Below are 21,622 nucleotides of genomic sequence, written 5' to 3' on the forward strand. Positions count from 1 at the left end.
GAAAGGTCAGGACTATGAATAGCAACATAAAAGAGTGGTAGAGTGAGCTGTTAAAAATTCAGTCCCTGCAATCATCAGCATCATACATCTCCTACATACATAAAAGAAAACTATAGCAATATGAAATACCATTTCCGCAAATTTTAATTGTTTCCATTTAAAGCTAGTATTTGAGAATTGATATTTGCCAGCTAAAGAAAAAATATTCTAACTTTTTTTTAAATACTTTTATTTCTTTTGGTGCTAGAAAAGCTTATACTAACAGATGTGATCATCCTTGCACCCATTCAATTGAAATCATTTGACATAAAAATGAAGGATAGAAAGTTCTGAACCAAACATATAGCTACATTTTCAGACCTGGGTTGGAATTTAAAAAATAAATCAGGCAGATGTAGACATATGTAAACTGAAGCAATAGATTATGTCAAAGCGTTGCCTGTCAATCTTCTGCTCTACTTTGCCAGAACAGAAATATGGTCACATGCTGATAATGACTGCTTGGAAAAGCTACAAAACGCAGTGTTTTTCTTGATATTTTTCTTGGCTTTTTAACATTTAATAAACAAAATAAAAGAAAGCATTGTTATTATTATTACCAGTGAACTTGCATAGGAGTATTTACCTTGTAAGAGTGGTTGAGAAAGTGTAATTGTATTTACTTTTGCTTTGATATTGCAATGGACCAATGGCAATTACAGAAAAAAATAAAAACAAAAAAAAAAAAAAAAAAAAACAAGAAAACCAACAAAGATATAGGAGTATTCTGGTGTATCTGTGAGACTCACAGAAATAAAAGTTATAACCCAAAGAGTTGAATACTTTTGAATTCCAAAACACAGCTAAATACTCTGCTAGCTCTGGACCAGTTTTGGAATGTGCACATGAAACACTTGAGGACATCTTTTTTCTATGGGCCTGACCAAAGAGCTATGAATCCAAGAGAAACTTCTCCAGTTAATTCAGTGAGTTTTTGATGAGGCCCCCAGGTAAATTTGCTGTGTCAGTACAGTCAAATCACACAGTATCACATCTTAAAACAGTATCAGATATTTCAGAACGCTGGTTTTAACTGGGTTCAGGAGCATGATAACCAAATTACTCATGTAGGATTAAGTGGCTGTCCACCTCCTTGGACAATCTCTACTTTGTACTCTGAGCTATACTGGGGACAATGGAACTTTTGTGCCTTCTAGTGTTTAGGCAAATACATTTTTAACTTCATTACAGTGTCTAGAAAAATGATCTAAGAACATATAAGCTCACATATAAGAAAGAAATGAAGATTGGCAAAGTCAAGGTATATACAAATGCACCAAACTATTACATGCTACCTATCTCAGTTTTTTTTTTTAGTTCTGGTCTTTCAAGGAAAGAACTCAAACTACCTCACTAATATAACCAACTAGAAAAAGGTCATATTTAATTATTTCCCCAAACCTTGCATATATTATTCAGTTTATAGACAAAGGACAAAGTTATTCTGTAAATAAATAAATAAATAATTTTCTTAGCTAGAAATTATATCAACATTTACTCTGAAAAACAAAATATTAAATTTAACTAGTAATTTTGAAAAATTGAGCTCAGTTCTTAAAATCTGACTATCATCTGGGTGGCATAAATTTTTTTGATCAATTAAATTAAAATAAATCTGACATTAAGTAACATATGGGTGTGGGGTAGTCTGCATTTTGATCAGTTGCAGAATGGCAGAAAGGTTACCTGTAGGATTAATTCCAGACAGGACATCTGGGCAATACATTTGAATCTTTAGCTCTGTATCTAGAACTTGCACATATTTCATGTGGCTCATTTGACGTACCCTCAATAAAGTGCTCATTTAGAAAGCTGCATCACAATTCACAAATGAGGGAATTCAACATTAAATTATTAAAAACAATTCATGCCCACATAGCAACCAAATGATACTTAGATACCTACAGTGGTAAATATCAAATATATAAAAGAAGAAGCCCAGGAAGAATACTTTCTGTAGGATATAGACAACATGCAATACAATGGAGTAAAGAGCAGCACAACAACACCAAAGTTTGTCTTGGTAAACATAAAGACACCCATCAGTGACACTCTCCAAAGGGTGTTCCCAGAGCTGTGTTCTCTACTTCCTGATCAGTGACAACGTGAGCACAAGTGAAGTACCACACTCGGTGTTGAGCAGAATTCAGTGTTGAGCTGAAACTTTTCTGTTCACTTTCTTTTAGTGAAAATAGAAACTACTTAAAGAAAGAATATGCCTGCTCCAGCCATAGCCCAGACTCAGGACAGATGGACAAACTCTAAGGAAGCCTTAGCAAGGAAGAAGGTGTATAAGAACAGACATGGCTCATTTTAGCAGGCCTTTCCCTCTACAAGAACCACAGGGCTTTTAGATCATCATATTTCATAATTTCACATGGCATAAACAATTTTACTTCAACTCCTGAAGTGTGCCTGCAAAGAAAACTGTCAGGCAATAAACTACACTTCAAGCTACAGATTCATACTGCAATCTCTCTTCAAATAAAATTTGAAGAGTCACCATAAAGGGTTTTTTTCCCTAAAAAATTTTAGCATGATGAAACTAAGTTTCACAGAACATTCCTGAATGAGTACATTATTACACTGACAGACTTATTTGGAATGTTAAATTCTTTTGTTCTTATAGTATTTCATTTGTTTGGAGATTTTGCTTTAGTGCTACTTTGAGTTAAGAATGCAATCTCTTCCTCAGTAATTTTTGTTAACAGAATGATAGTTCAATTTAAAGTGTTTGAAATATTTTACTTTGAATAATTACCAAACTTTATTAACAGTATATTTTCAATGACTCCTGCAATTTTCCATTAAGTTTATTCAACCAAATTGACTAGGAGATTATTTCTTTCTTTCTGTGGAGTCACATAAAACTCTTTGAAATGTCATGAGTAGAATAATTAATAAATTTTAATAATGGAATTCATTGTACTAGGAAAAGATTATTAGAGCACATTGTCACCCACTGTATCCCAGCTCTCCACTGTTTTGTTACTTTCATTTCTTACCTCTTTGTTGGCTCTGTCTGCTTGAACTAATGTTCCATTCAGACACGGCTCTACATAGTGGAGTTCTTCATTATACTACAGAGGGAAATACAAAGTATGATGAAAAATTTAATTAAAAGCTTGGAAGATACAAGTCAATTTAATGACTTAGAACTACAGTGAATGAAACATGCACAGAAAGCAAGAACAAAAGGATTTTGTTCATTTTTGAAAACTGGCTGTGGTATTTCTTTTCCTTTTACATGAGTCTTAATTTTTTCAGACATCTGTACTTCTAAAATAGCATTGAACAGATGCCAAAACTCAGGTGGACTTAAGGGTACTATATACCAATAGCTGGCAAAAATATGCCTTAAATTGAAGTCTGGATAATATTAAGAGCTCATGTTTGATACATCACAAACGGACCTCAATTCTTTTCTATATATAAGAAAGTCCTGAAAAATATTTGTGGCAATGCCTAACATTTTAGAAGGTTAATACTAAAACAACTACCCCCCCCAAAAAAAACAAAACAAAAAACAAAACAAAACAAACAAACAAAAAAAACAACAAACAAACAAACAAAAAAAACCACAACTGTAAATTGCTGTAAATTGAATCAATCCTATAAATGACTGACAATTTTCAAAATTCCAGTCAGGCAGAGAGGTTTATCATACACAAAGTCATGAATGTGCAACAGATCTTGAAGGAATTATCTGCTTTTCTCACAAGGTTTGAGTAAGCTAAATAGCTTATTCCTACATTCAGAAGCATCTTAAGCATTAAAAAAAATGAAAACTCATTTGCAGTCAGTAAAACTTGTAATGGATGATTGATTGAAATTTGAAATTTGAACTTGTTTCAATCTTTTAAAACTTTCAACACAGGTCAAATTAATAAAGCAATAACCCCAACAAATAGTTTTCTAGATAGAGCCTTAACTGAATTCCTTCTCCTGCTCATTTCATCTCCTTTAGAAGTAGATAACTTTATAAGTTCACAAATCAAACTGTAAGGACTTTCCATCTAGGCTTTAGGTGGTTTCATCCTTTCATAAAGGATTAGGTGAATCAGAACATCCACAGCAAACAACAAATAAGCAGTCTGGGAAAATATTTCATTAGATTAATAATAAGCATTTACTCCCTTCTTACTCCACCTCAGTGGAATAAAGAAAGCCCTCCAATGACTGACTCGTAACAAAAAGCTGCTTAGGCAGGGGTCCGTCACTGTGAATTCTCACTGTCTCTCTCTTCCTGTAGCTCCAAATTTGCTCCACACCCTTCAAATTAACACCACTCCTCCTTACACCACAGACCCCTGCAAGCCGACCCACTTTGGACAACCTGTCGTCACCATTCATTCCAGCAGAGCACTGCTCACCACCTTCAGCACCACATAATTACTCCTGCACAGGGAAGAGTATTTCATTTGAACTGCATGCAGGCACTGTGCCAGACTCAGTCCTCAGCTATAAGGGAATATAAACCCAGAGTAACTTGCTGTTGCTGGATATACAGCAATGATTTATATCAGCAGCAGAATAGAACTGGTCATATAGAAACAAGCAAAAAATACTTTAATTATATAAACACAGCATTTCTGCAGCAGATTTGCATGTTTCCTAATTGTTTTATTGCCATCAATGTTATTTCAATGTGTAAGACTGTATGGACTTTTCTATTGCTTCATGGGCAATACAAAGTACAAGGCAAAGACTTCTAGAACAGTTCAGAGTCACTGAGACTGTCCCATGTGCATCTCAGCCTCATAACAGTTTATTGATCTGATAAATTATGTACTTTCCCCTATACTTTCTCTCTTCAGACCACTTTCTAATCTATCTCCTGAGAGTCATTGCAAAATAATAATGCCAAATCTACAGAGCATCTCTTATTATAGTCTAAAGTCAAGACCATACTCCATTCTATTTTAAAAAATAAAATAATGAAAATATGTGACACTCTGGTACACCAGCCCCTACTCCCAAGCTTTTTTTCTGGTCATACACAAGTTTTTCTCAATATGTTCTTCAATTGAGATACTTTCCAGTTAAGCCTGTTCTTAGTTTTATCTCTGTACCTGTCATTGGAAACTACAAGAGCATAAGTATTTATCTTTATAATATACCAGGCACAGTGTCAGCAACTGGCCAACGTGCAATAAAATGCTAAAGGCCCAAACACTTGTATGTAATAAACTCAAGGTTTCCTAAATTTTTAGCAACACTACTTTATTTTTTTAAGGTCTATAACGACCAGCAAATAAATGAAACAACTTCCTACTCTATCAAGCCTTGCATCTAAATAGTTGTAATTTCTGTCCACTAGATTTCTATAAGATGTAACTACTATTTTGAGTAACTGATGCCATCAGGCTATTCACAGAGACTGGAGCTGCACCAGAACCTGAGAGATTCCCAGCAGTTTCCCACCAAGCCTTCAGTGTTCCACAGTTGTGCAGGATAAAGGACACTGATGCTTTCACAGAGCACGTGCTTCAAGTTCCTTCACAGCCCCCTTTCATAGAACCAACCTGCCTCAGAAAAGGGCAATTTAAAGTTTCCATTCTCACATAGAGAACACAATCACACAGAAAACATTGATGTTGATCCTTCTGAAACCCAGACAAATTATTTCCAGTTGTGGCATCTCATTCACCTTGAGATTATTACCACCAAAAATATGTTAAGCAAGGTAGCATGCAAGGCAGAAGTAGCTTGATGGTGCCAGCATGTGAAAAGGAATATATTATGTAATGATGTTCTACGATAACAAGCATAACTTGGAAATGCATCTACTGTACAGATATAAATGAAAGCACTGTACGAAAAATCTTTATATAAAAAGTGTAGAAGTTTCTTAAGGTTTGAATTCTTGCAAGGGTGTATTTTAATGATCTGTTTTAAATTTTATCTCTTTGCTAATTGGATACGCTTTCTGATAATTGTTAAAAATCTCAAATTCAAAGACATGGAAAAATTGACTGGATAGAATTATTTCAGTTCCTAATAAAATTCCCAAAAGAGCATCTGCCTCAGTCCACAAAAACTGGACTTCTGATGTAACATGTGAAAGCATTCAAGCAGTGTTTGCTACTTAAACTTGCATACCCACTTGATAAGATCCTTACTACAGCTGTAACTTTCTAGTACAACACCTAACTTCTGCTTCCGAGCATACATTTGATTTCTTTGCCCTTTTCATAGGGTGCTGTACAGTGATATTGGTGATGCCTTTCTTTTAACTGTGACAAATCTTTAAAGTGCAAAAAATAAAGAAATTCACCCTTCCTCCACTTCCTCACTACTCCATCAGTAATTTGTTCTTAGTCCTGCATTTCTTGTGACATTTGAAATTCCATATTTAGTGAAATAACTTCCTCATCTGTTTAACAACTGCTGACTTCACCAGCAATGCCCAGTATAGATGTCTTGTTAATGTACCTCAGTGAAAGCCTGCATTTGGCTTTTCAAAAGTTCTTGCATTATGGTGTTTTCTCACATTTCCCAGTGTTCCATGCCCCATTCCTCCATAGCCTGGCATGTGACATCTTTGCAGGTGACAGTAATGACAGCAGTAGCTGGGAGAGCTGATACCTGCACAACAGCTGGGAATAGCCTGTGTTTTGCTAAGGGGAGGGATGTACAAATGAATTACCTTCCTTTCTGAGCTCCTCTTCAAAAACCCCAGGTTACTCCTGTCATTTAAATATGTAATTACACTGATATTTATTATTTTATTTATATAGTTATAGTTATCTGTCTTACTACTTCACATTATTTTGTCCCTCTTATTTTTTCTTTGCACAATAGACATAAAAATGTAAGCGGGCTAAAATGTGGACTAAGAGAAACCATATAATTATTTAGAGAGCTGCTGGCCTGCGTTCTATAATAAGATACTATTCATATTCTGAAAATGATATATATATGGTTTTAGCACACCTACACAAGTAGTATACATCTTCCTTAGCATTTTCCATATTTCTTCTTTGACACATTAAAGATGCCTGGGACAAGATTCACAGAAATAAATTAAATTTCCATTTTGTTGTGCAACAATACACAGATAAAGATTTTACTTTATATTAAAGCATATTCACATATCAAATTCTGCCCAGTCTAAGGAGCCAATCCAGAAAAGGAAGCAAAGGAATTGGTGTTTCCATAGTTTACTGTGCCAAACAAATGGCAGACAAGCACAGGCCACTGCTTGGAGATTTCATATGGAGGTGAATTTTGGCTGCCTCTCTTTGTCAGCCAGCTCACACATCAACTCTACAGAACCTGGTTATTCAGGCAGGCTAAAAAGTAAATTTATCCATGGTCTATTCTGTAGGAATAAAAAAAAAAGAGACTATTTATATTGGAAATTTCTACATATTAATACTGGGAGCTATACTACTGTGCTTTGAATTTAAAAATGCTTTTATTCTAATCAATTTTGCTAAAAGGGTGTGTCTAAAGCAGTAAAGTTAATTTAACATTCTTGGCTCAGTTAATATTTTGCTAATTCAGTGTAGAGTTTGTATAAAAGCATTTTTAAAATTTCTGCATTTGACAAAATTAGCACTCGTTTTATGATAATGTTGTTAATTTAATGCTTGACTTGGAGTTATGCTTCAAAGTGAATTGGAAAAAAATGCCTTTTCTTTTGTTGTTGCAGATATCTCTGTTCATGCACCAGTGAACTGACCTTAAATTTTAGCATAGGCAGCACAAAATCGCTCTTGTATTTCAATAATTTTTTTTGCAATTCAATCATCTAGTCCATCAATTTCAGATGGATATTGCAACAACATACCCATGAAAGCTAAAATGATCTTTAACATTATCCTTCTATGTTCATTCTCTGGAAAGACCTGTGGTGAATTCTGCTTTCTGATATATATACACAGTTATATCTATCTACATGTATACAGAAATACATGCAAGTATTCATTCTGTTAATCACTGTGGATAATAAAGCCATCCTGACAGTCACGGTTGTTCAAGTTCAAAATTTTGCTTCATCTAGTAAGTACAGACAGTTTGTCCAGATTTCCCACACTAATAAAGCTCTTATTGCACCTCATATTTTGGGCTGGGGAGAGAGGGGCTACTTGGCCATTTGTCTGAGACTTCCAGATGCCCAGGAGCCCTCACAGAGCACCAGTTTGGAGTGGCCTTTCAGGGCAGCCAGTCTGAGCCAGCTCAGCTGAGTGAAGGTTTGGTCTCCACCCTCTGGGCACAGCTGGTCCATTTTTGCACACACTGCACAGCTGGACAGCTCTGGAGACAGAGGGGATGTGCTCCTACAGAGGGGATTTCTTGGACTGACATATGTGTATCCTACCTGCAAATGAAACTGCTGTCACATCAGCAGGCTATGCCTGAATTACAAAGAGTAAGATACAATCTCACTCAAACATTTGTCTACAGATAAAAGCTGTATGGGATTTTCAGGGCTTTCACACCAAGCAGCCTCTTATGTAGGCTTTGTTGTCTCATGTTTTGATCACTGGAACATCTCGATTCTTGACAAATTTCATTTGCCCTGCTGGCACTTGGTCAAAGCAATGCCTTGGAAGCAATTTCTGCAGATAACATAAATCACAGTGACTGGCTTTGCTCTGTCCCTTCACTATGTCTTTCACACAGCATATTTTGAAAGCAGTTTATGGTTCAGCCCCAGCTACCTGTGCCATTCCTCATTGAAAGGCCCACTCCCTTCTCCACAGCACAGGTCTCTCTTGCTAGTGTGGTCTATTTTCAAGCAAACAAATCTTTTGTTTGTTTACATTGTTAATTTTTTACCTTGTGAGGGAGTAAAAGTAAGTTGAGTCAAGGGAGGTTTAGATTACATACCAGGAAAAGATTTTTCACCCAGAGGGAGTAGAACAGGCTCCCCAGGGGAGTGGTCACAGCATCAAGCCTGACAGAGTCCAAGGAATGTTTGGCAAACACATTCAGGCATGTGGTGGGATTCTTGGGGTGTCCTGTGCAGGGCCAGGAGTCAGACTTGATGAGGCTGATGGATGCCTTCTAACTCAGCATATTCCATGATTCCTTGATTTAGTACAAACTCCCTACAAACTCTTCCTGCAGAACCCCAAGGCAACAGCACAGCTCTTTACCCCCTCTTTGCCACTCCTGCCATGCTCTCCTTGGTCCCCTGCATTTCTGTGGTACCTCTTTCAATGCAGTGAACATCTTCAAGTTCACATTTGCACATCAACATCCTAATGAAATTAAACAGCTGAGCTCATATAAGCATAAAAACACATTCTCCATTTCTGTTTCTACTTATTTAAACAAACACACACACATCCATCCTAAAAGAGGTTCTAGAGAGGAGAGAGCCTACAGAGGAAAAAATTACCTCAGATGAATGCTGTAATTAGCACAGTAATTAGCTTTCTTTGTAAAAATTCAGAATTGATACTAACCAAGCACTGCAGGAGGGCTGCAGTGCTGGAGAGGGCCACAAAGTGCCCTGTGCCCTCACAGCCAGCACCAGCTGTGGCTGGGGACACTGCAAGGTGCCCACGTGGAGGCACAGCAGGCTGTAGTGCTTGGAAAGAGCCATCAGCAACTGGAAACATCTGGAAAGACAGCTGGGAAAATGTCATGGTGAAGGGGATGTGCTGCTGGGCACTGGGGCTGTGGCTGACCCACGCCAGGGTGAGGACACCACTGAGGGAGCCAGGCTGAGGTGGGGACACCCTGAGGGACAGTGGCCAGGGGTGACCCAGATGAAGGGACAAAGAGAGCAGGGGCAGTGAGGAGCTGCAGAGACAGAGCTGTTGCTGCTGCTGGACACCATCCCTTGGCTCAGCTGCTGTTGGAACTCAAAATGTCCCTCAGACATTTTTGGAGGTTCCAGGCCCTGGTCAGAGGCATTTAAGACCCTGGCAGGCAGCTGGAAACAGGTTTTGAGTTTGAGCCATGGAATGATTTACCAACTTTGCAGGTGGAACAAGGAGTCACAAAAGTTTAGATATTATAGTAGAAGTAGTTACAAAGTAGAGGGAAGAATATTATAGTATTGTACAAGGGGGTTTTAACACCTGTACAGGGGGGGTTTTACTTTGTACATGGTGGTCAGAAGTTTTAAGATGGAGGAATGTGGGCCAGTTTTAAGATGGAGGAAAGTGGGCCAGTCCTGTTTCTCCTCTTTCTTCTTCCTCACCTCCATGTTCTTGGTGATGTTGGCACTCACAGATTGGTTTAGAGTAGAAAAGCACCATTTAATATAGGTAGTAGGTATTGGGGAAAAACTGTAAACATTTAACACGTAATGTACCATATAAAAGACAGCAGCAGCCCTGGGTGGGGAGAGAAGAAGACGCAGATAGAGAGGATGTCAGGGTGTGTGTGTGCCTCTGCCTGAGCTGCTGAGCAAACCACAGCAGCCAGAGAAGAAAATCCTTTAGACAGCTCACAATAAACTGCCTTGAGACCGAACAACAAGAGGCTGCAGAGTTTTCTTTGGAAGCAGGGTTGGAGGAGAGGCTTTTCCACCACACGGAGCCCCTGAAGCAGGCCGGGTTCCGACAAGCTGCCTCACACCTCGCCCTGAGCCGAGGGCAGCCGAGGTGATGGACTGGCCCCACACAGGGGCTGGGCTCAATTTCAGCCTGGGGGGAAAGGCTCAGGTGGGTGATTCTTTCCTTTTCTCAATGCAAATTCAGTGAGAAGAAGCTTGTGCAATTTGACAATATGTAAAAAATTCCGTGGCACCATGGTGCTCTAAACACTCAGTTCGTTTTCAAATAAACTTTAAATTGGAAAAAGTGGCTATTAGCTTTTTCATACTTACTTTTAAAAAGTATTTGCACAATATTTCCACTGTACTACTTAGGCAAAATCATTAATTTGGATTTACATATGTTTTTACCTTTTTTTTTTTTTTTTGTTATATATGAGCTTTTTGACTTTCCCCAAAGTAAAATTTTCACTTAAAAAAACAACTTTTTTTTTCCTTCCTACAACTACTGATAAACACAGATTAAACACCAGAACCAGCTGGTCAGGCATCTTAGTAATTACTCTAGATGAAACATTCTTTTAACTTACAGAAGTTATTTAGATTACAGTTAATCACATTTTTTTTAAGGACAGTAAATCTTTTTTTTTCATAAAGTATGTAATTATAACTTTATATAACATGAGTTTCTGCTAATTATGCAATTATCATGCAAAGAAATTGATATAACAGTCTGAACTTCTTGCTATGTGTTAAAAATACAGTATATGTATATATACTTTATACACATATACTTAATTTTCTATACAATCTCAATGATTTACACTTGTGTCCCTGGGGTCATTTAATTTAGTGCACAAGGGACACTTCCCTTGTAGCCAAAAAACAGAGAGGCTGAAATCTTCCTTATAGTCAAGAACTTGAAGACATCTACACATTGGAGAAAACCATTTTTTAAAAAAGTATTAGCAAGAGAATATCAGCAAAGAAAATTTATGTAGCAACCAATTTCTCCTCCCTTCCCTCCCCTGCAAATCATAGTTCTGATGTCAGTTTTGGATTTGTTGAAGTCATCCTTATCCCCAAGATTAATCCCATTACTCTTAAGTACAGTAAAACCAGCCTCTTGTCACAGCTTTAAAATTTGTATGTGCAGCATAGAAAAGTCAGCACCATACACAAGAGGAGCTGCTGAGGATCTGATTTCTCACTGCTGTTAAACACCAGCAACCCCGACAAGCTTACACAGACAGACATTTCAGACCAGAACATGAACATTGAGGAGTTATGCTGGCATTTTATCATGCCATGCAAGCCTTAGCAAAAGCCAAAACCTGAATCTATTCATTCTTACATTTCACCCATTTTGCAGTTTGTATTGTATTGCAGAATATGAGGGGGGAAAGCACGGGGGGAGGCAGACACACCCTGAAGTTAAAAGTTAAGATAATGTACCAAGTTCAAGCAAAATAAAAATTAAAAACAAACAACAAAACAAAACAAAAAAATATTCTTTGCAACCCCAGAGTGAAGACTACTTATTTAAAGGATTTCAAATTGCAAGTCACAGACAAACAGCCTGAAATTTTTGTCACTTGAAGAAGCTTGCACTGAAAAAACAGCATCTGTCCAGTGGGTTCAGATGTCATCCATCACCTGTCTGAAACCTTTTTCAAGTGGCTTGAGTGAAGTAAAACATGACAGATAGCAAGAAATGATGGAAGAAAAATAGTAAAAAAAAAAAAATCCTGAGACACTCACAGCAATTATATTGAAGAAGTCATCATCTCCAAGGGTATCCAAAATAGATGAAACTGTCTGTTTTGCAATAGTCAAGCGAAGCCCTTTCATACTGCCACTGACATCCACTAAAATTACCACATCTTTTGGAGAAGTTGCTGCCTGGATGTACCTGAGATGAAAGGCAAAACATCTTTTAAATACTGTACTTTTCATAATTTCAAATTTCTTAAACACTGGCAGTCATCAGTTGCATACCACTTTCTGTTTCTGCAGTCAAATGCAATGACTCCATTCTCATCGGGTTCCCATTTAATTCCTGTTAAAAAAAAAAACCACAGAGGATAAAATATTAAATTAAATTTTCACAGTACCTGTGGAAAATGTATCTCTGGTACTGGGGCTAAGTAGCAGTTAATGGAGTTTCATACTTTAATCTAACAGGCAGTGCCATCATAGGAAATACTGGGGGGAAGAAAAGTTCCTAAAATAGGGCAAGCAGAAATTATTTCTTTCCTCACTCCTTTTTAGTCTACTGTAAGATGAAACCTCTTCATTGTGTGTTCATTGCACTATTTTCACAAAATTCTTGCCATTCTTGGTCTTTGGTGCTGGCAAGCTTTATCACATCTTGCCAAGTCCTTTCCAGACCTTGAGCATTTCCAACCCATGGCTGGCTCCAGCAGCTCCCCGTACACTGCCTGCTTCACCCACAGGTCATACTCTGAATTTTCACTCACATCACTATGAAGAGGTAACATCTCCTGGTTGTAGGTCAGAAGAAATATAATAAAAAAATCTCCAAGGAAAAAACATGACAGGTGAAATTTTTCCTTCTTTTTGCACTTATTTTCTAGCAGAAAACAAGAAATAGCCTTGAAAATGAGGACTAATATTTGAAATCTCATGAAGCTTGGGAACTGAAATATAATCTAAAACTAACACAGATGTAGTAGCCATTACTCTCAGCCAATTTCAGACGTACAGGCTTATAGTGAACTTGCTTAAACTCAAGACTTAGAGAAACATGGGTTGCTAAACCACATCAGCCAAAGGAACAATACCCACTATGAGCCTGATTCAAAGTTACAGAAGCTGAGAATCAGTTTATTTAACCTCATAGTTTATTATAATGTGGTAAGTTTTGTATAGGATTAAATAGTAAACTTAATAGGCAGCAATATAAGTTCTAACCTATTTCTGTAGAAATAATACAAGTTATGTGATTGCATTTTATTACAATGGGTGTGAAAATAAACTTTCAAACAAGTTTTTAAAAATTTTTAATGTAAATCAGCCAGGTTAAGTGGAAGTTCAAAAATAAAACAACAAATAATGATGAAGTCTTACAGTGTGCATTGATAGAGCACAGAATTCAAGCTTAGTACTATATGAAGACTCTAATCCTTTTGCTCTCCTTCCCACAGCCTGCTTAGAATTATTTTTCACATGTCTGTATATGTCTATCTGAATAGAAATGTTTATGAGTACATGACTGATCATAAGGGTTTCATCTCCAAATAGAAATTGGTAGAAAAAACTCAGAATTTTCAAAATGTTTATTGGAAATCTCTCTAAGAACTAGATGAAGTAAAATCAAACCTGCAAGTGTCTGTGGCAGTCAGGATTTGGGACAATACTCAATGCAGCCATGGAATTCTTTATTGCATTTTAAGAACTTCTCTTCTTCCTACCTGGATATTGTCTGAAAAATCCTTTTGCACTTCCAAAGTACTGCCAGATGAGAGAAGGGTCACGATCAAAGTTGTCAACGAACACCTTATTTAAAGATTCTGACCAATAAACTCCATTTACAATGGCTGGATCTGGAAAAAAAAATAAAGAACACACACACCCCATGAAAAGTGATTTTATTAAGTACAATCCCATAAACTCTACCATCTTCAGCTTATTCAAGAGACAAAAGTCTATTGACTGAAAACTGTTGCAAAACAATTTTAGTTTCCTTTGTCAAATAAGTGATCCAAAATAAGTAATTCACTTGAAGAAGAGAAGTGTGGCTCAAATAGAGCAGAGAAACCTGGTACTACTTTTTAGATAAGTTAAAATTGCTCTTTAGAGTATCTATCTTGAACCACCACATTGCTTGTTCTCGAGAACATAAATAAGTCAATCTAATTTAGATTATTTACTCAATGTACCTTCCCTAAATGTCTGGAATGTCTCATGGAAACACTTTATTTTTTTTTTTAACATTAAATTTGGTAATCTTTGAAAGCTTTCATGTTGGAACAGAAAGTGAAATACCTTTTTCTTTGCACTTGAATATGCATAAAAACACATCTCATGGAAAATACCACTAGTTGTTATTTGGAAAATACTGAACCCACATTCTACAACAATTACCCAGTTAGTTTTTATTTCCATAGAAAGAGAACTACAAAGCAAATTCTTGATGCTGAAACTGTTCTGTTTAAGACATCCCCATCTATCAATCCCTAAAACCCCAGGCTGCTGAAGTATGTTTTTAAGCTGCACATTTGGTTCAATAGTGGGAAATGAGAAATCAATGAACATGTCTTAGAAAGTTACTGGATTTCAAATTGAGAATTTTGAAAGGTGAAAAACAATTAAGATACAGGATATTCCCAGTTCAATCTTATGTGAATTCAGCGGAATATAAAGGAGAAAAAAAGAACTGAAATCACAGATGCATTATTTAATTTGCAAAAGTGTGCATACATGAATACACGGTAACATTTGCTCAAGCATTTGAAATAAAGCATCCATTAGCTTGCAAAATAATGTCACTGTACTGATTTCAGAAGACTGCTTCAAATGTGACTTTAATGGAGTGGAAAAAGGCAAATTGTTATCTTCCCCTGCATTCATCAAGAAAAAACAGCAGAAAAATGGAAATGTCTCAGCTACACAACTTTGCATGTTGCTTTCACCTAAATATTTAGGTTTATATAGAAGAAATGCAGAAAAGGCAAGGTCAACAAAACAGATCTTATTTTTAAAACTCATGGAGTGCAGTTATTTGTTTCTCTAGAAGATGACACAAAATCTGCTATACCATACACATATGAAAATGATGGCATGGTCCAAGGGCATTAACTTCAGTCATGCCTAGCTGGCAAAACCTATTGTCCAGAGGTTTCCCAATCTGTAGTTACCCCAATAATGATCTGTGACCAAAACATCACAAATCATCTCTCAAGACTGAGATCTATCATTGGTTTGCAAAAATATGCTCCTATGTCAGAAACTCAAAATATCAGCCCATTGTTCCGCATTTGGACATTACCTGAGCATTAAAATGAGAATTCTTTTCCTCAGCCAACAGGAACTTCCCAGTACCAGTTCAAAACCTGATATTTTGATTCTGCTCCTATATTTCATGTATAATGGAGTATCCAAATCACCAAAAATTGCATGACACTGTTGACTCACCATCGCAATCCTGAGATAAAGCAATAAGTTTAATTCATCCTTAAAAAGAGCAACCAAGTTCAGAGGGTTAGGTTTGGGTTTTGTTCTTTTACTTTTCCTGGTGTTGCTAGAAAAGTCTGTTTAGAGGAAAAGAGAAGACACCATTTCTCAAGCCTCTAAAGGCTCTTTATATGCCCTGCAGTTATTAGGATTAGTGAAAAGCCAAACAAATCAAATGGAATAATTCTATATTAATTTATATTTAAAATAACCTACAGTGCTTCTTAGCAATTTATGTTTGGATGTCATTCCAAAACTGCCCATTGTACCTTGGTATTTTACAGTTTTATCAATTCATTGGATGTCTCCTATCCTGGATTCCTCAGGCCCTAATTTTTAATGTCCTTTCTTAATGGATCAGAGCTCTAATGCCACTCGTGAGAACTGCCTCCCAACCCAATGACAATTTTCTTTGAATTTTATATGCATTCCAGTTCTAGAAGATTATAGCACAACTTTAGTAGTTCACTTCTTATATTCTGAACTGTAGTCTTTCCAGTAGCATATAAAAAATATATTTGTATATAAAAATACAAATATAAATCACTTTTTAAAAATCTTATTGAAATATCCATAGGTATTTTAGATTACTTTTTTTAGACCATCTGTGAAGAGCTACCTAGCATGTTGTTATAATCATATTACAGATTAGAGAACTCCATGGAAATAAAAATCAGGAAATTTTCCCTGAATGACTCAGGTGGAATCCATATTCTGCATTAGTCTGACAACACTAATCATACAACTCCTGATCACTCTAAGCATTAATCCAGTGACTCTGAAACGAATAGACTTATTTTTTTTAGCTGGAAAGAGCATAAAGCAGGCATTTTAAATAAGTGGGCACAATTAAAATGTGACCTATGCTCACTGTGTTCCTTTAAAACGAAAGCTGGTGACAATTCTCTGCCTTCTCACACCCTGCATGTCTGTTACGCTGGCTGTTCTTTTTACAATATATCAAGTTATGTTTTAGGCACCAACCACGTTAATAAAACAAGAAAATAGGGCTACAAGCAGTTTGATCCTTGTAATAAAAGGAAAAGTGGTGTAGGGACAAAGGTAGCCACAGAACAAGACAGCAGACCTGGAGGTTGTGCATCTCTGCTGGCTGCTGTATCTTCAGGCTTCCAGGATTTCACACTGGAGCTCTTTGTTCTGAACTTTGTAACTCTGCTACGTGGGTGCATCTCTGTCCACATGCACCATCCCAAATACAGCTGCATTTCTGACCATATGTCTCATTAAAATCCTGCACTCTCATCATATAATAACCTGTATGTTAAACTTATTCTGGACAATTTCCAATTTTAGTAATTACACTAAACTGTTTAAATTCCCCCAGTACATAATTTAGAAACAGTATTCTTAAGTTTTTCAATTACTGGTGAACATCATCTGCATCCCCCAGATAGTTAAATGTCAATGGTGGTAAATTAATCTCTGAGAATATTCAGAAAGTTGGTGAGGGAGGAAAAAAAAAAGGTAAAGCTTAATATAAATGCAAAATCATCAATGTGATGTTATGTGGCTCAAAGATAATAAATGTAAATAGCTTTCACCACAGTTCTTGAAATATGATTTCTGCTTTTTCTTCCTGCCAGATAAAATATAATATTTTCTTTCTGTGTCTTTTAGATGAGCTGGTTTGCAATTATACAGGATTTTGCTCCACCATTGTTTGTGTAGATGTTACCTGTTTTTACTGACATTTAACATAAAACCAACCTCCAGGAAAATAAGTACAGTGACACCAAACTGAAATGAGATTGCCAAAGAACAGTACAAATGCATGTAGCAATTAAGTGGCTGTCACAGATCCTGCTGGCCCCAAAAGGACTGATGTCTCAACAAAGGCAAGGAAGGGGCACAGACTAAAGGATGTGCAACAGCCAAAGGGAATTACTATTTTTTATGTTCACAGAATCCATAAAAGTATCTAGAGTATGCTAAGTCTATAGAACAAAACTAATACCTACACAACCCATTTTGCCTTTCAATTATTGCAGCACATCTTACAGAAAATAAGGGAAACCACCGAGGAACTCGGTAACTATGAAGAAAGCTAGGAAATTTCTCTTTCTTGCCATACTGTGCTTCAATAAAAGAAAAGTTTCTAATGATCCTTAGTCTTTTCTCCCTATTTTATTCATTTTTTTGATATAATCAGTACTTTATCCTGGAAAGATGTCAGAGATGCTGGCATTGGAATTGATTTTACCCCCTGTAATGTCTGACAGCCTCAGCAGCAGCCCTAAACTGCAGAGCAGTTCTGTCTGACCACGAAGCAATGCAAGCACAGCTTACAGGCCCAAGCACTGGAAAAGGAATGCAAAATCCTGCATTCTTTCTGGCTCAGAGATAGCAACAATATTAGCTTAGTTTTTATGACATTGACAATATATTTAGTCTGGTCATATTTTAAAGAATAACAAAATCACATACTTTGCTGGGACATATACCAACAATCTAATAATTACAGTACTCAACACTAATAGGAATGCTTTTCAGGGTGGTCCAGCATACTCAAGAGCTGGGGCTGGATGCCAGTTTTGGCAACTGCCTTCACTTTTTTCTCTCTCTTCTCTGACTCGAGGGTAATGTGGATGCATCAGCTCACAGATCAAAGCATCTGGCCATCTCTAGACATAAAAGAAGGTGTTTGTCCATTTTGCCTCGTGCTGGGAACTGTTCACCAATGTCAGAAATCACATTCTCTCCTTGCAAGAATATGGGATGGTAAAGACTTCAAGTACATGACTGCATAAAGGCATAGCAGTGGCATTTAATGCCTTTATCTTCCAACATTTCCCTAATAACTCTGCCCTTTGAAGTAGCAGCAGAAGAACTGGAGTATGGCCAGATGTGTTTATTTTTATGCTTAGTTTCATGAGTGCATTTGGGTGACGCTTTGTATTGTTTTATGGTGTGGGAGGGATAGTGTTCTTTCTTTGTTGGGGGGTGTAACTTTTTTTTAATTAACAAGACGGACTGAGATTCAACTTTAGCTCATTTGAAAGCCAGAATTACAGCTGCAAGCTCCTCACTAACAGCATTCTAGGATAAAGATTCATTTCTGTCTCCTAAGGGCTTGCCTTCTCATGAGTTATAGAAAATGTCCTGCAGCAAATCAGTGGCAATTTGAGCCCACTTCAGCCATTTGGTACTGGCCTGGCTGGACTTTGCTTAACTTCTCAGATATAACAGCTAAAAGCAATCAGTGTGGGGGCTGACCAGTGGGCAGGTTAGAGCAAAGTTCTGGAAACTTTGTATATAGGCAACAGCTATGAAAATAGAACATTAACTTCTATTTTAAATTAAAGGAGAAACTCAGAGCAGAAGTCAAGGGCATCCCAGGACAAAATAGAAAGATTCTGCTTTAACAGAGCTGTTGTCCCAGGAGCCAGGTATATGGGGCAGTTAGACCTGTCTCTAACATGCTCCTAATAGATGAGATTGCCCACCCAGCAATTGCTTTGAGCTGAGAGCTTAACTCAAAAGCCATTCATCCTGACAGATAAAGTAATTCGTGTTAGTGCAGATAGGATATTTCTGTATTTTCAGTGAAACATACTCATTTCCATACTTCTGCATGATACAAATTGAGGACTATGAAAAATGAAAGGATAATACAATACCACTGAAATATAAGATGCCACAATGTAAAGAGAAAGGATGAACAACACGGAAAACCACTGATGGAAATGTTTTTCCAAAAGGAAAAGAGAAAAATTCTGAGAACACAGGAATTAGGCAAATTGAACAGACACCTTATATTCATTGCATTTTCATCACAGAAGCAAAATTAGTCATGAATACTGCAAAAATAAAAAGGAGCCAGTTCTAGCACATAGCAAGCAGAACTTTCTGCACAGTCTGATGGAAGAGTAACTATTAGCAGCCAGGAAATTCAAACCTCTGGGAAGTGGCAGACCAGGAAAAGTGTCACAGGAGCAATAGAGGAAGCCAGTGAAACACACTGCAAATCAGGGTAAAAGAGAACAAATGTGACTGCTGCTAAATCCAGCCAACTGTGCTGTAAAATATTTAATGCATAACATACCAAAAGGGACAATTTTATCAGAGCTATTGTCAAAGTGATGAATGATAAAGGCAAGGCACAGCCTTGGAAATAAAAGTTATCCTTACAGAAATTTCTCAGGGACAGATCCATCCACCAGTCTTTACAAAAGCCATTTGAAACACAAGACAATGGAAATCTGTTAACTAGCACTTCTAGCACTTCACAAAACATGCACAACTAGCACTTCACAAAAAATGTCCCATTCCTATAGCACAGATATTCAGAGACATGGACTTACAGGAGCAGGCTGACTTAATAGCACAACACAGTGCAGCTGGGACCAACAAATAGTGCTTTGAAGGAGGTTCCAAAGTCATCCTGTGTTTATCAACACATCATGATACTTGCATACAGCAAATGGAGGCATGAAAACCTTTAGAGAGAAATGTTTTAGCAAGTAAAATGTATCACAGTTGTAGTGGGCTGTAATAAATTAAACCTCTACTGCTCAGCTCCTGGGAGCATCAGCAGAGTACAAATGTGCAATTATTGGATATAACAGCACACTTATCTACTACCATGGCAAATCACCATCTCTTATCCTCTCAAATCAACAGGCCCTTATGTCTTTTGTGCTTTTATAATCCTTGCTCAAAAGACTGTTTGTACAATTTGAGTAAAATGGAAGTGCCTGTGTAGCACCTCCTTGCCCAAAAGACTGTCTGCACAATTTGAGTAAAATGAAAATTTTACTCATACAAGATATGAAAATGTTCAGCTGGTTATAAAGCCTCTGAAGATAGTAATAAAAACACTGAGCAGATGTACAAATGTATCTTGGGATGAGTACATTACAAAATCCATTATGTATTCTTAAACACTATTGACTCCTTCAGGAATGTGCCAAATAAAAGCTGCAAGACACCTAAATAAACAAAGTATAGTGTAAAAATCTCTCTATATGTTTTCAGCCAAACAATATTTTGAAACAGTTTATATTCTAGCCAAGCATACTAATGCTTAACCAGAAGAGCAAGCCGCCTTCTTCTTCACACAACACATACCCTAGAAAAATCAAAGGGTCTGTGTAATGTAGCAGCATGGAGATTATTACAGTATTCTAAAACAGTAGACAAAATGAATATGTATATTTAGATAAATTATTATTATTCATTGTCAAATATCAATCTGCTTCACTACATAGTAAAGTTACAGTTTTAGTTTGCCAGACAACCATTTAATTAATGCATATTCACTCCTAAAGTTTTCAAAAACCCAGCATTATTGTCAGTTTCTTGTCCTTAAAAGCAATAAGGAGGTCAGGGTGGCACCATGATTGACAGAGGCACATCAGGTCAAAAAGCCTCTTAATATTGTACCTGAGATAGTGTTCAGTAACAAACATTCACCAGCTCACATTTGTCAGAAGGCAAAGCCAGCTCTGAGTAACTAAGCAACAGCTGCTGGATCAGGAGTGGGAGAGAGAAGGGCTTTCTAGAGGAAATACTTCACGTTTCCATGTAGCCTGGATCTGACATCTAGTTGCCATGGTGATGAGGATGTATTAGAAACACAGAGATTAGATCCACAGCCAGAGACAGACTAGAACACAGCAAAGATAAAGCATAGTACACATCTTGCATGGCCATGCCAACATTTCCAAAAGGCTTGCTGTTAAAGATGGAGATTTGAGAGAAATAAAAATTTAAAAAATAATCTGTGAAGCTAAAGCCCTTTTCAAGAACAAAGCAGCAGCCTGAGTAAATTCTGGGAATCATATTTGAGGAAGAATTTAAGCAAAACCAGATGGAAGAAGCAGAGAACTCTGTGCATCTCTGTCCAACAGGCAACAAGAGTTAAAACAAAGAAACATGGGAAGATAGGACATTCTCTGCAACCTTGAT

General features: G+C 37.0%; 1 protein-coding gene across 4 annotated transcripts in view; it reads right to left on the reverse strand.

Moving 5' to 3' along the window:
* Positions 1–21,622, reverse strand: part of CACNA2D3 (calcium voltage-gated channel auxiliary subunit alpha2delta 3) — a 419,754-nt gene that overhangs the window by 202,330 nt on the left and 195,802 nt on the right. For all 4 annotated transcript variants that reach the window (XM_085590607.1, XM_085590609.1, XM_085590608.1 and 1 more), the window contains 4 exons: positions 13,933–14,064; positions 12,497–12,557; positions 12,260–12,410; positions 3,045–3,119 (listed from right to left, as the gene is read on the reverse strand). In XM_085590607.1, coding sequence (XP_085446733.1) covers positions 3,045–3,119; positions 12,260–12,410; positions 12,497–12,557; positions 13,933–14,064 — 419 coding nt within the window. The remainder of the gene's footprint in view (positions 1–3,044; positions 3,120–12,259; positions 12,411–12,496; positions 12,558–13,932; positions 14,065–21,622) is intronic.

The sequence above is a fragment of the Lonchura striata genome, chromosome 12 (assembly GCF_050655825.1).
Source record: "Lonchura striata isolate lonStrDom1 chromosome 12, ASM5065582v1, whole genome shotgun sequence".
Classification (NCBI taxonomy): Eukaryota; Metazoa; Chordata; class Aves; order Passeriformes; family Estrildidae; genus Lonchura; species Lonchura striata.